Source organism: Melanotaenia boesemani, chromosome 8 (assembly GCF_017639745.1).
Source record: "Melanotaenia boesemani isolate fMelBoe1 chromosome 8, fMelBoe1.pri, whole genome shotgun sequence".
Classification (NCBI taxonomy): Eukaryota; Metazoa; Chordata; class Actinopteri; order Atheriniformes; family Melanotaeniidae; genus Melanotaenia; species Melanotaenia boesemani.
The window spans coordinates 26,132,660-26,145,763 of NC_055689.1; the positions used below are offsets into that span (position 1 = coordinate 26,132,660).

At 37.7% G+C, this 13,104-nt stretch overlaps 2 protein-coding genes across 2 annotated transcripts; one reads left to right on the top strand and one right to left on the bottom strand.

Annotated features, from left to right (window-relative positions):
- On the bottom strand, positions 1-6,109 carry LOC121645034 (transcription factor BTF3 homolog 4-like). Its single transcript, XM_041993312.1, has 6 exons — positions 6,002-6,109; positions 5,429-5,488; positions 3,736-3,849; positions 2,937-3,138; positions 626-688; positions 1-414 (listed from the first exon to the last, which is right to left on the bottom strand). Exons 2-6 carry the CDS (start codon positions 5,480-5,482, stop codon positions 368-370), a joined length of 480 nt encoding a protein of 159 aa, XP_041849246.1. The 5' UTR covers positions 5,483-5,488; positions 6,002-6,109; the 3' UTR covers positions 1-367.
- Positions 6,110-7,303: 1,194 nt separating this feature from the next.
- txndc12 (thioredoxin domain containing 12 (endoplasmic reticulum)) lies at positions 7,304-13,088 on the top strand. Its single transcript, XM_041991948.1, has 7 exons — positions 7,304-7,497; positions 9,541-9,601; positions 9,822-9,874; positions 10,442-10,515; positions 10,633-10,702; positions 11,059-11,142; positions 11,281-13,088. Exons 1-7 carry the CDS (start codon positions 7,398-7,400, stop codon positions 11,358-11,360), a joined length of 522 nt encoding a protein of 173 aa, XP_041847882.1. The 5' UTR covers positions 7,304-7,397; the 3' UTR covers positions 11,361-13,088.
- Positions 13,089-13,104: the final 16 nt, after the last annotated feature.

Sequence of the window (13,104 nt, forward strand, 5' to 3'; positions counted from 1 at the left end):
TAGCCCAAAAACATTTTATTAAATTCATAGACACCATTGTCATGCTAAGTGAATCATCCATTCACTTTAAATGTGAATTATAAAGAATCTCTTAAATACCAGCCATGTTTAGTCATATAGGAAACTTATTTCTAAAGTAGTGAGTCCTTTGGGTGCTGAGAGTCATCCACAATATCACCACCTACTGAAATCATAACCAATCTGCATGTTTTGCTGCTGCAGCAGAAGAAAGTGAAGGTGTTCACTTCTCTGGAGGTGATCCTCTGCACCTTCAACAACCATTTCACCACTAAAGGAAATACCCTTTGTGAGTCTGCAGGAGGTAAAAACATTAAAAATGGTTGAGTGAGAGGGACAAAAGAAGTCATCAGTTCGCTTCGTTCTTTGAAGCTTCATCGAAGTTCTCCACGAGATCTGAGAGGCAGAAAAAAAAGAAAATCTTAATTTGGTGTTTGGCAGAAGAAAGTGATTTAATCCTAATGTTCTCTAACTGAACTGTTAAAATCAAACTAACAACCTTTTCCAAAAAAGGTTAACTTAGACTAATAAAGCTGATACTGACCAGAAAAGAAGCCCAAGAATAAAAAACATTCTACATTTGTTCACATTATTTAATTATCTTTACCAGGGACATCATCATCCTCTTCTTCTGCATTTACTTCCTTGACAGCTTTCATGTCCATCGCAGCTGAAACAAGAAAAAAATAAATAATAAAATTAACAAAAGTTAGAGCTTAAAACTCACATTCAGAAGAAATGTTTCAGTGATGTCTAAAAACCTGAAATAGTTTTTTTTTACCTGAACCATAAAGCCCTCTTCTTTCACACAATTTCTCAATTTAATTGTTTTCCTGCTAAAAGTTGCTCTACGAAATCAAAATGTCAGTATGTCTTATTCTTTGTCAAGGTAGATGTCAACAAAACAAGCTCCATCTGTAGTGAAAGAGGAGGTGATAGGATCAAAAGCTCCAGAGGAATACTTTAAAACGAAGACATGAGACTCTGCACAATTGTGCATTACACGTCAAGTTGCATCTCCAAGTGGAAATGCTGATCTTACTTTCCATGTTTGCTTTACTGTGTTCACATGAATGGTAACTGCATCAAAATAAATAAAGCAGTTTGCTGGACTGTAAGACATCCAAACCCTCCTGAATCAGTCTTAGGGTCTCTTAGGGTTTCCTTACTGCTTCCAGTTCACTGTTACTCTAAAATACTCCTGCAAAAACCTGCAATAAAAATATGTGCAAGTGCACGTAAAGACACAAGGCAGAATATTCAACTGTGCTTCAAGCAAGTTCAGCCAAGACCAGCTGGTAATGTCTGAGTCAGTGATGTGTCAGCAGGGTGTAGCTTTCAGAAATAAAAAAAAAAGGTGTCACACACCAAAGCTCCATGTGCATGTTTCTTTTGTTTAATCAGATAAGGTTTCAACCCTCAGGTCCTTTATGAAATCAGCAACCAAAACACCACCTGATTAAATAAAAAGAGAAGCGCATATGGAGCTGGTGTAAAACACCATCTCTTTATTTCTTAATGTCTTACTTAATCCAGTTTGTTGAATTCTTCAAAATCTGATGGGAATTAGATAAGTAAATTTAATTGAGCGTGAGCTCCTGTAGTCACTGATCAAGGTTTATAGATGCTGGGGTAGCAGCTCTGCTATTAAAGGTAACAGGAAGATAGGAATCTTCAAAGTTAAAAACATTCTCATGACACTTTTTCTTTCTGTACAGTAACGCAGCAGGATAAAGATAAGCCCGATAGTAAAGAATCCTTAAAAAAAAGTTCCTGGATCCAGACAGTGATCTGGATCACCCCTCAAAATCTAATCAACTGTTCCATTTCTCACATTTCCTGAAAATGAATAAAATCCATCCGTAACTTTTTGAGTTGTGTTGCTAACAGACAAACTAATGCTGCAGAGAAAGCAATAAAAAATTAACAGAAGCAGAAGAATCCAGAATAAGCTTTGGCTCTGCTCCGACAAATGAATGAGGAAGACTTGGATGGGAGAGAAATGGTCAGCTCCTCTTACTACAAGAGGACCAAGTTAGGAGCAGACATCCTTGACAAGATGCTGGGCGACAGAACAAAAGAAGTTAAACTTCCTAAATGTCCTGGTGAAACCGTTTCATTCAGTGGAGTCGCTCTAAATATTCTTAAAGTTCAGCTCTCAGATAACGTGCTGATGTTAATAAAACCTACAAAGAATACTGGATCCATTTAAAGCCGTAATACGACTCAGAAATTCCTAGAATGGCATAGGTTCAGCTTGCTCAGCTATGTGCGTTCCCATGACAACTGGGAACGCACACAGCGTTACACCGGAGCAGGAGAAACACTCCATCTGCTCCTCACTGGAGCAAGATGCTTCCATCTTCTCCTCCATGAGAGAATTTAGAAAACTCTTTATAAAAATGTCATTTTCGGTAACGTGACCTCACTCTTGTGGTAGTTACCAAGGCTTCGCGACATCTTAGCATATATACACACAACTGGTTTCCTGCCTTGCTTCCATCCAAAAGATCGTCTGGATCCAGGATTTTTTTTTAGCACTAGAACTGCCAGAGGGGGTCATTTTGACACTGTGCTGTACAGTAGTACAGGCCTCTGGAGTACTCCATCTAATCTTGTTTACAGAAACAAAGCCTGCTCCAGAGCAGGTCTGCCCTTACAGATATGCTGCAGCAACAACCAAATCTACATCTGATTTTACAATGATTTGAAAAGCTGTATCTAAAACAACAACCCAACCCGGAAAACAGGCACCTTGAATCCAACATTTTGGGCTCAGTCTTTTTTCTGGCCATGTGTTCCCTCTTACTCAGAGTATTTACATCCACAGTTTTAGCTGATCTCTCAGCACTCGACCAACAAACCTGATAGTGTGACAGTGAGCCTTTCAGCCTGTGTGTTTTTGTGTGTGTGCTCACATTGCCGTGGGAACTGTTCAGCCAGCTTGCGCAGGCTGCTGAGGCTGTCGGCTCCCAGCTGGCTCAGGATGCCTGGCAGCATCTCTGTCAGCTGTTTGGTCTCGGCGTGGCCCGTGATGGCGAAGGTGTTTGCAGACAGAGATGCCTGAACTTTTGGGTTGTTGAAGTGGATCACTGTGCCATCATCTTTAATCATATTCACCTGAGAGGCAGGAAAGAAAAAATCTGTTTGAATAAGAATCTCTGTCCAGGTGCAAGGCACTGTGCAGGCAGGAGAAGTTAGTATTACTATATAAAGTTTAAAAACCAGAATTATGGGCAAATACTTCAGACATAGAAGTGATGCACAGTCAGCTAACTTTTTATACGTCTGCTTCACTACCCAAGTCATTAAAAGGGCTGCTACTTAACCAACACGTCATGGAACTTAAAAGGTTAAATAACATCTTTGTCTAATATAAATTTGCATATTTAGTATAGTATCAATAATTTACAATAAATAAAAAAGGGCAACAACACAAGACTAAATGAATACAATGCATCAAGTTAGCATTTGTTTTTGTTTGCGCTCTGATGTAACTCAAACACTTTGTGGCAAGTGTGTATGTTGAAAGCTCTAAAAATAACCAGATGATGACATGACTGTGGAACGCTTTACTGAGGCTGTCCCAGTCTTTTATCTTTCCTTGTGCCTTACGACACAGCGCTGATAAAAGATTCAGGGTTCGGAGACACAAAATATCAAAACAGTGCAAACACACTGCGACAGCATGACATCGGCTTCGCTTTGATGGCTCACCTCTTCTATCCCTGCGATGTTGTTTACTGCCAGTTTCTTCAGTGAGCCCTGCAGTTTTTTGTCATCAGCTGTTGCTGTTTTGTGAACCACCTTTTTCTTCCTGCGGGCAGTTCCCTAAAATAAAGAACAGGTGTTAAGTGTCAAAAATAGGGCTTTTGATTGCTAACTGGACCAGAATGTAACATAATTAAATATGAAAAGGTCACTTTCTCCTTAGTTTATTTGGTTGGGACCTACTAAAGACCACAAGTAAACCTTTAAACTTTAATTGTGTTGCTATTAGTTCTCAATTAGAACAAAAGAAACTCAACTGCAAGGAAAACGTTAGTAGGCACTAAATTAACCTGTTGTGAAAGAAAAAAGTAAGTAATCTTTATGCAATGGTAAGCAAATATTTCCATAAGAAAAGGAAGTAATTAGTCCAAGTTAGGGCTACACAACATTTTTAAAGGATGGTGAGATAAAAGTTACCTCATTTGTATGACTAGAATTTCCCTAGGTTTAGAGTAAGACAATAAAGCAAAGTAAATTTTACAATTTAGTGCAATCAGATATATTTTTTTAAAGACAGCAGGCATATACTTAGATATGGATTTCATCTTTTTGCTAAATTCCTGGACCCCTTTAGGATCTTTATGCTTTTGTTTAATTTTATACTCAGTTAGCAATTGAGCCAAAACAACCATGAACTGCTGTTTGGTATGTCCAGAAAAAATAGATACATAAACAGACTGCCATCTTGTATTCATTAGTTTCCAACTTTACGAAAAATGGTTAATGTACTCTGGAACTAACGGACCCAAGTTCTGCAGCTACATCCCAAAACAGCTATCATTTCAGAGCTCTGTACCAAAGTGAGCTTCGGTACACAGCACCATGTCAATTTGGGTCAGTGGTGGTATGTGCCAGTACCCGGTCCTCATGTCACATAGTCAAAGGGCCCCTGCTCATAAAAATAAAAAGTTTTAAAAAGCTAAATGTTCTACTTGTTATTCTTTTGTGTGGATTTTTTCAGCACAGTTATACACAAGTCTATAACTATCATAAACCAGCGTTTCTTGCAGAATTTTAAGCAGCATTTTAACTTAAAGTTGCTCCTTAATCCCAATTTAAACTTACATAAACTATTAAACTATTAAATATGCATCAAACTCTTTCTGGAAACAAACTGAGACGTTGCTAATTTGCAATCTCTCTCTCTCTAGATCAGAATACAATTTGGATTTTTGTAAGCACAGTACACAACTGGCAGAAGCAATTTTATTTATTTGTGACCGATCAATGTGAACTGGTATAGAAGGAAAAATAAAAATAGAGACTTGGTGTAGAAGGGTTACTTTGAAAAGGTGCCAATGTGGCTGCTTTTAATAGTTATACTTAATTCATTCTGGATAATTGTTCCGAAGTGTCAATGTGGTGCAACATATGGGAACTCAAAGAGTAATGGAAAAAAATGAACAAATATTGCCACCTAGAGTGTGAATTAGGATCTCACAATAGATGTGAACAAAGCCACAGAGGCCACAGATAAAGGGGCCAATGCTCAAGGGGCCAATGCTCTGGCTCATAAAAGGAAATGCTGAGGTCAGGAAGAAACAAAAACAACAAACAGATGACAATAGGAAGGATTAAAATGCAGTGCTAACATTGAAATAACAAGCTCCAAAATATATAACTTAGTGTCAAACTATACCTTTCCTCCTATCCGGACCTGAGCTTGAAGTTTGGCAAGCTTTTCTTGATTCATAGTGTTCTGTTGTCGAGAAAGAAAAGAACGATTTTATTCCCAAATATCCACTCGAAAACTAATAGAAAACAAAACTCAGATTAAAACAGTCCAAAAAACAACGAGCTGTTAAGGAAGTAGCATGTGGTAGCTGGTCATAACATGAGTTAAGCTATTCGAGCTATAATTCTCCACTTCTTCACTACTTAGCAAAAGGCTAGCAACATGCTAACAAATCGCTTGACAGTTTTACTCAAGTAATCGAAATCACAGAATAACAAAAATGTAATATAATGAAGAGAAGCACCTGAAGCGTGTATTTTTTAAAATAATATTTGTATCTAATTTAAGTGTAGCTAGTTAATCTGCTAAGTGATAGGCTAATTGAGCTAACGATAGCGTTGTTGCGAAACGAACAAGCTCAAAGAATTTTATCGTGGGTCCTGAGTACACTGTTAGCAAAATTTGTTTTAACGATAAAAGTTAAACGATAAAAGAATAAGCTTGGATATCTGCCGCAAATTTAAATGATATATTTACCTGTATTTAGAGATTAACAGTCCGCACAACTGTTCTTGCTACAAATGGAGCACCACGGATTAGTCCAGCATCAAGTTAGCAACCATAACACAGACTTTCTGTTCTAATTTTCGCAGTAAAGTTTGTATAACTTGCTGTACATGAAATTTTCCGACATTTGTATAAAAATTGAAAAAGACTCAAAATTGCACATAGGATACAATGTGTTCTAGGTATGTTTGGTGTGCATGTGATTAAATAATTATTTTTATAACACAAAGTTATGCTTTTAAACTTATGTTTCTAGGTATGTTTCCGGTTTCATGCCAATATTTCGTTGTTTAACTTGACTATTTCAGACAGTCGTGTAGAGCACGCGGTTGTGTGGATGTGATGTCACGTGAACGGCCCTCCAAACGGAAAACGAATGCCTGCTGGCCAATAGGAAGCGACTTGCGCACGCTCACGCGCAACGTTTAGTGGATTCGCACTATTTATTGCCCGGGCGACCGAGCGGCTAACCGGGTGGATGGAGTTTTCACTCAATTTAAAACGAATGACCCTCTCAGATCCGACGGCTTCTTTGGTGGAACACCCCTTTAAACCACACGGATAGAACAAACTAATCAGAGTGGATAAACTTAGGAAATGTTCTAGCTTGACAAAATAATCTTGATGTGTGGCCTTTATTTAACTTCGGTAAATTAAAATGATTCCTCAATAACTTCTGAATTTATCGTGGTTCTGTTCAGCATCACTAGAATAGAATAGAATAGAATAGAATAGAATAGAATTGAATAGAAATACTTTATTAATCCCTTCAGAGAGCCCTCAGGGAAATTTGGGTACCAGTAGCAATACAACACCAACAGTAAAGCAGGACAAGCAAAAGACACAATATATACAAGTACAAAGCAAAATAGAGGCTAATAGAATGCAATAAATATAACAATAATAACAATAAGATAAGTTAAATAAAAATAAGCAGTAAAGTTACACCCATTCCAACTCCTAATGCATTGTCCTTATACGAGACCTCCAACTGACCCTGTTGCACTCTGCAGGCTACAGCCTGAAATGTACGTGTGCAAAATATCACTTTATTTTATTATTATTATTATTATTATTATTATTATTATTATTATTATTATTATTATTATCAACTTTGCTCTGAAAGTTCCATGCTTCCTTTCTTTTGGTAAAGGCTCTTTCTACCGGCAAAAGCTTTCCTCATCATGTGAACATTAAACTCCACCCCCTCTTTATTACTTATTCCCGGGTCATCACCCATCTGACAGTAAAGGAGCGGACCTATAATAATAATAGCGGATGTGTTTCCGGGTCGCTGGTTGTCGAGCAGTCATTGCTGTTACCCCTACCTGTTAGCCGCAGCTGCGAGGAAGAAAGCCAGTAAAAAATGCAAACGTCTATAGTGAACTTCGCCGTTTTCTCATTGTTGCATGTTTTATTGTCTTTGTCCTGTTTTCAAGATGTTATCGAAGCAGCCAGCGGGAGAGGTGAGTAAATATTCAGATTGTTGTGTAAGGGAGCTCTGTGTGTGTAGCTTCATTCAGTGTGACTACCGGTAGAGGAGAGCTGTCTGTCTTTGTATCCTGGATAACAAAGTATGTGTCCTGTTCAAGATTATAGAAAAAGGCGTGTTTTGTCTGCAAGTCGGGTACACACAATTACCTGTTTTTCAGGTTATCTTAACCAACTTTTTTTTTGCTGCTAATAGACGTACAAACCTTTGAGTATGATGATTTATCATCTGAGATTTCGACCCTATTATGGTTGTGTTGAGATTTAAAAAAGAATTAAATAAAAATGAGAAAACTCTACAGAAACTTACAGAACATATTATTGATAAATAACCATTGTTTTTCTGATTTTTCTTTTTTTTTTTTTTTTTTTTGCATTTTAGGATTTGTTTTCTGGAATTTTGTTATCCATTTATTTATTTTTATTTGGTGGAAAAAAGACTAAAATGTACACCCACACTAACTTGCCACTTTTACATACTTGTGCAATTGCTTTAACATAAATAGTTTATCAGCTAATTACTTAATATATTTTATTTTTGTAGACATGGTCCAAATGACTTGCTAAAGTTCAAACCAAGCAACAGAATGGGGAGGAAAGGGGATTTTGGGGATTTTGAACATGGCAGGGTATAAGTCAAGCTGGTCTGAATATTTCAGAAACTGGTGATCCACTGGGATTTTCACACACAACTAACTGTAGAGTTTACAGAGAATGGTTGGAGGTCAGATGAGAATGTACAAATTGATTTTTAAGATGATAGAAAGACTCAAATAAGCATCAGTTAAACACCATTTAAGATATGCAGAATCTCTGAGCGCACAACACATCGAACCTGCATATGAGACAGCAGGAGACCAGACTTCTGTCAGCTAAGAACAGGAAACTGAATATACAATTCAACCAGGCTCACTAAAATCACACAATAGAAGATGGAAAAAATGTTGCCTGGTCTGATGAGTCTCGATTTCAGCTGCGACATTCAGACAGTAGGGTCAGAATTGGGTGGAAACAGCCTGAAAGCATGGATTCAACCCAGTACTAAGGTGTACCTAATAAAGCAGCCAGTGAGTGTAAATGCATGTTCAAGAGATAAAATTCTGCAAAAAATAATTAGAACACAAGAGGGCATTAGGGTTACAATTTAAGGCATCAATGAAAAATATTAATAGAAAACAATAGTACATACTTTATGATAATATGCAAGTGAAACTGATTTATGTAAAGCTGCATGTTTTAGTTGTAACACTCTCTAATAATGAAAAAAAAATAATCTATAAATTCCTGTTCAATCTGGGTGATAGATACCGAGGTAAAAATTAAATGAATTGCCTATAAAATTATTTTTGAAGCAGAAAATCAGATAAAACCTGACAAAGTCTAAAGTTTCAAGATATTTCAACCAGTTAAACAGATGGAAAGTAATATGCACTCTTGGTGATGTCGGTTAAAATTTGAGGCAGACAATCCAGGAATTGAAATGAACGCCGTTGGCTAAGAGAATGTGTTTAATCTTTTACCACAGCTAATTATTTTATTTCCCATTTGAAGGAATTTCTACTCTGAATAGTGTGGGATAGGTTAAGAATGTAAAAACAAAGTTTCAACTTCACCATGGCCTCGCAAAAGATAAATAATTGTCCAAGCTGCTAAGTAAACAATGGGATTTTATTTATTAATTTTTTTTTTTTTTGGAGGTACACTAGCAGTCAAACACTTGGGTACACCTACACATTAAATCTGAATGAGTCCAAACTTTTGACTGCTACTGTATATGGATGTAAAATATCTCTATGTTTTAAAGAAAGAAAAAAAGGACCTTGATGAACAGGTGCAGTAATGAGAGGTGCAGTAATAAGATATAAGCTAGTAAAGTCATTAACAGGTTACAGAGCAGCTTGATCTTCCTCTCAGTTCTTTTGTATTGATTCAGTATTTAGAGCAGGTCACCCTGCAGTGGGGAAATATAATGCCACTTACACAAGGCTGGTTTGCTTATTAACTGGCTCTTCCTGCAGGATTTGGAGATAATATCAACTGGAGGACACTGGATGATGGAAAGAAGGAAGCCGAGGCCAGGTGAGCTGAAATGGTACAGTCTGTAAAGCTGCCGAGCAGCTTTTTGTGCAAACATTACCCCGAGGACTCAACAAAAATGTCTGGAGCAGACTGACAAGTTGGTTTCTCCTACTCAGAGCGTGTGCAGCTAGCTGTAGCTTATTGAGTGCAGACGTTTCAGGCTTTGCATGGGGTGTTTTTATTCTGGCTTTGACACATTCTCATGTGGTTGTGTTGACAGCGGGCTGCCGATTATGGTCCTCATCCACAAGAGCTGGTGCGGAGCCTGCAAAGGTAAACCAGATTCCAGACAAATTACACTCACACGGTTTAATATCCGATCTGCTTCTTCTGCGCTTAATATGGCTGATTTAGTTCATTCATTATGTCAGTTTTCATGCAAAAATAGCATCATTTCCTTTTTATAACATTGAACGTCAAGTATATTGTAGGTCAGTACTGGATCAGAACAAGATATTTAAAGATTTTACACTTAGGGAAATTAATGCATACATTATATAATTTTCCATTTAATGGGGAGCTGCTGCTACAGTATGGTTTTGACCATCATATTATATAAAGGTGAATAAATACCAGTAAGCATGTCATGTGAAGTCAGCCAAGTCTCTGATGCAGACAGTAAAAACAAACAGTAAGAGGAAATTATTACTGAAGCTCAGAGAGGAGTTGGGGGTTGTGAAAGCTCCTGGACTGAAAATACACATATCTTGTATGCAGGCATGATAAAGGAAAGGCTACACTTATCAAGGCTTTATCAGTAAAAACTAAAGGTTTTCTAAAGTAAAAGCTTAACGTTACCTGATGTAAATAACTTAACCATATTATTGTTTTTACAATCAGCACTGAAGCCCAAATTTGCTGAATCCAAGGAAATCTCTGAACTGGCACACAACTTTGTAATGGTCAACCTGGAGGTGAGGAGATGTGGACATCATTTATTTGTGTCATTATGTTACAAAACAACACTTGCACATCAGGTTAGGATTCATTTCCAGGATTGTAAATGATCATTTTAACTTTATTTGAAACAGGATGAGGAGGAGCCAAAGGATGAGACCTTCAGCCCAGATGGAGGATACATTCCTCGGATTCTTTTCCTCGGTATGTTGGAGAGGGTTGGTGTCTTCCTCCGTGTAAACACCTTTTTGGGATTCCCTTTGGAGGCAGAGCAGTTAACTCCTCCTGAATAACTCAGGAGCTTTGAATGTAAAACATTTACAGATATAACATGGTTGACTGGGAGTTTTCACAGGTCATGTAGCCAAAAAAGTAGATTTAACTTCCCATCCATCTTAAATTGAATAAATTTGTGTCATGAGTGGTAGGAAGAGATACTGAGGACTAATTCATCAAGTACAAAGTTCAACCTGTAATGAAAAGTAAAAACTGCAGACTTGTTTGTATTTTAATTTGAACTAAACAAACTTTTTGTTTGATGTTTCTTATTCTGCTCACAGATCCCAGCGGCAAAGTCCATCCTGAAATCACCAACAAAAACGGGAACCCCAACTATAAGTACTTTTACAGCAACGCAGAACAGGGTAACAACCCAGATTGTTAACAGTAACATCTACTAGTTTCCATTTTCTCCTCCAGAACTCACGTTTGAGTCAAGTACAAAAAGCAGCATCAGTTAATCATGGTGTGTATTTTCTGCCTTTGCTTCTTGTTCCACTCAGTTGTGTCAGGCATGAGGGAGGCGGAGGAGAAGCTGACGGGCGACGCCTTCAAGCGGGGTCACACTGGAGATGAGCTGTGAGGAGGTGGAGGCGGGCTCCAGGCTGTAAGGGCTACACCTCCTCTACCTGAGCCTGGGCTTCATCACTCCCGCTAACAGCCCTCCTCATCATTTCTACTCGTACAGCAAACAGCGGGCTCCGTCTCGCTGATGGAGCAAAGCCGACCTTTTAATGACATCGGTGCTTGAGTATTTCATTTTGTCCTAATTCTCCTGTCGTTGTTTTAAAATCATGCAAGTTACTGTTAACCAAATGACTTGTACTGTACTTGCTGACTGTAGAGGATATAATTAACTCAAGCTTGCCACGTTTCCTGGTATTGGATATTATCTTACTCAGTTATGCTGTTAAAGCACAAAAAAAGCCTAGTTTTTTTTTTCAATGGACAACCATAACACGTGGTCTTTTTTTTAAGAGTCTAGAAGCAGAAAACAGCTGTGCCTGCCATTTATTTTCATTTTGATACAAACATAACTGGGCTGATGGTTTGAGGACAAATGTCTCTTACAGCCTGATGGCAGATGGAATTACTCAGACATCAGCCCATCCCTGCTCGTCCAGATATTTTCACCTCTGATCAGCTTCTAAAGTTGTCAAGATTACATCTGTGCAAGCTGGTCCTACAAGAGATCCTTTGTTTCTCATGATCATAGAAAAAATAAATCATTATCTAAAGGAAAAAAAAGGTTTGTTGTGCCAAAAAAATGAGCTTTATCACAGTAATGATGGTTAACTCTTTTAGAAATTACAGCATTATATTAGTTTAGGGCTTGCCACTTGTTCCCTTTCTAGTTCTTCATTATTCAATAATATTTAAACACCAACAGTGATGTGCTTCCAAAGATCCTCTACAGTTTTTAAGTTATATCTGCAGTGGTACTTACCATGTGCACAACACTAGATTTGTATGTATGATTTATGTCGGTGGTTCCCAACGGTTTTTCCATAGAAGTATCCACCCAATTGCCATCTTAAAAACAAACGTGGGACCCCCTCTTTGCTGCATGGACATGCATATTTTAAGGATTATCTCCAAGATCGAGTTTTTTGGTGGAACGTCGTGTCTAGCTCATCTTCATAGCCAAGGTATTCCACGTCCTTGAGGCTGTAAATGTTGTGGTCCTACATGTCACCATGGGTTAAAGGAGATTTAATTTCTCCCTGAAGTATGTTCATATGTCCAGTAAATTGGTGCTCAAATCAGAACATAAAGATGCTGTTAGAGCTCCTAATTTGACTTTTTTTTTACTCTGTGATCCAGTTTGCACATGAAGACTGTTTGCACTGCCTGATGTTTGATTCAGGATCCTGAAACCATTAAATGCATCAATCGGCTTTTGTACAGAAAATCAAGTACTTTTTTAAAGAATTATCACTTGCAATTTTAATAAAACACACAACCTACATATGCAGTGTTCTGTGCAAGAGCAGCTTGATGCGTTTTATTCTCAGACTTTTTATTACCCAGGAAATGTGATTTTATTCACGTGCAAACAGTGACATCCTTAAGTTGGGAACCATTGATTTTTATACTATAATCCAGTCTTTCACATAATCCTGCTAATTTCTGTGTACTTTGCTATATTTCAACCATTTTGCTTTTGTTCTGCTGCATGTGAAGTAACACCAGTCTTTCCTTTTACCAACGGCTTTGTTAGTTTCAAAATGAGGGATAAAAACTTTGGTGTCTTGATGTATTTTATACATGTACAAAGGCAAGTGTGCAGATAAAAGTTTGTTGTACTGAGTGATACGAGTCATTTT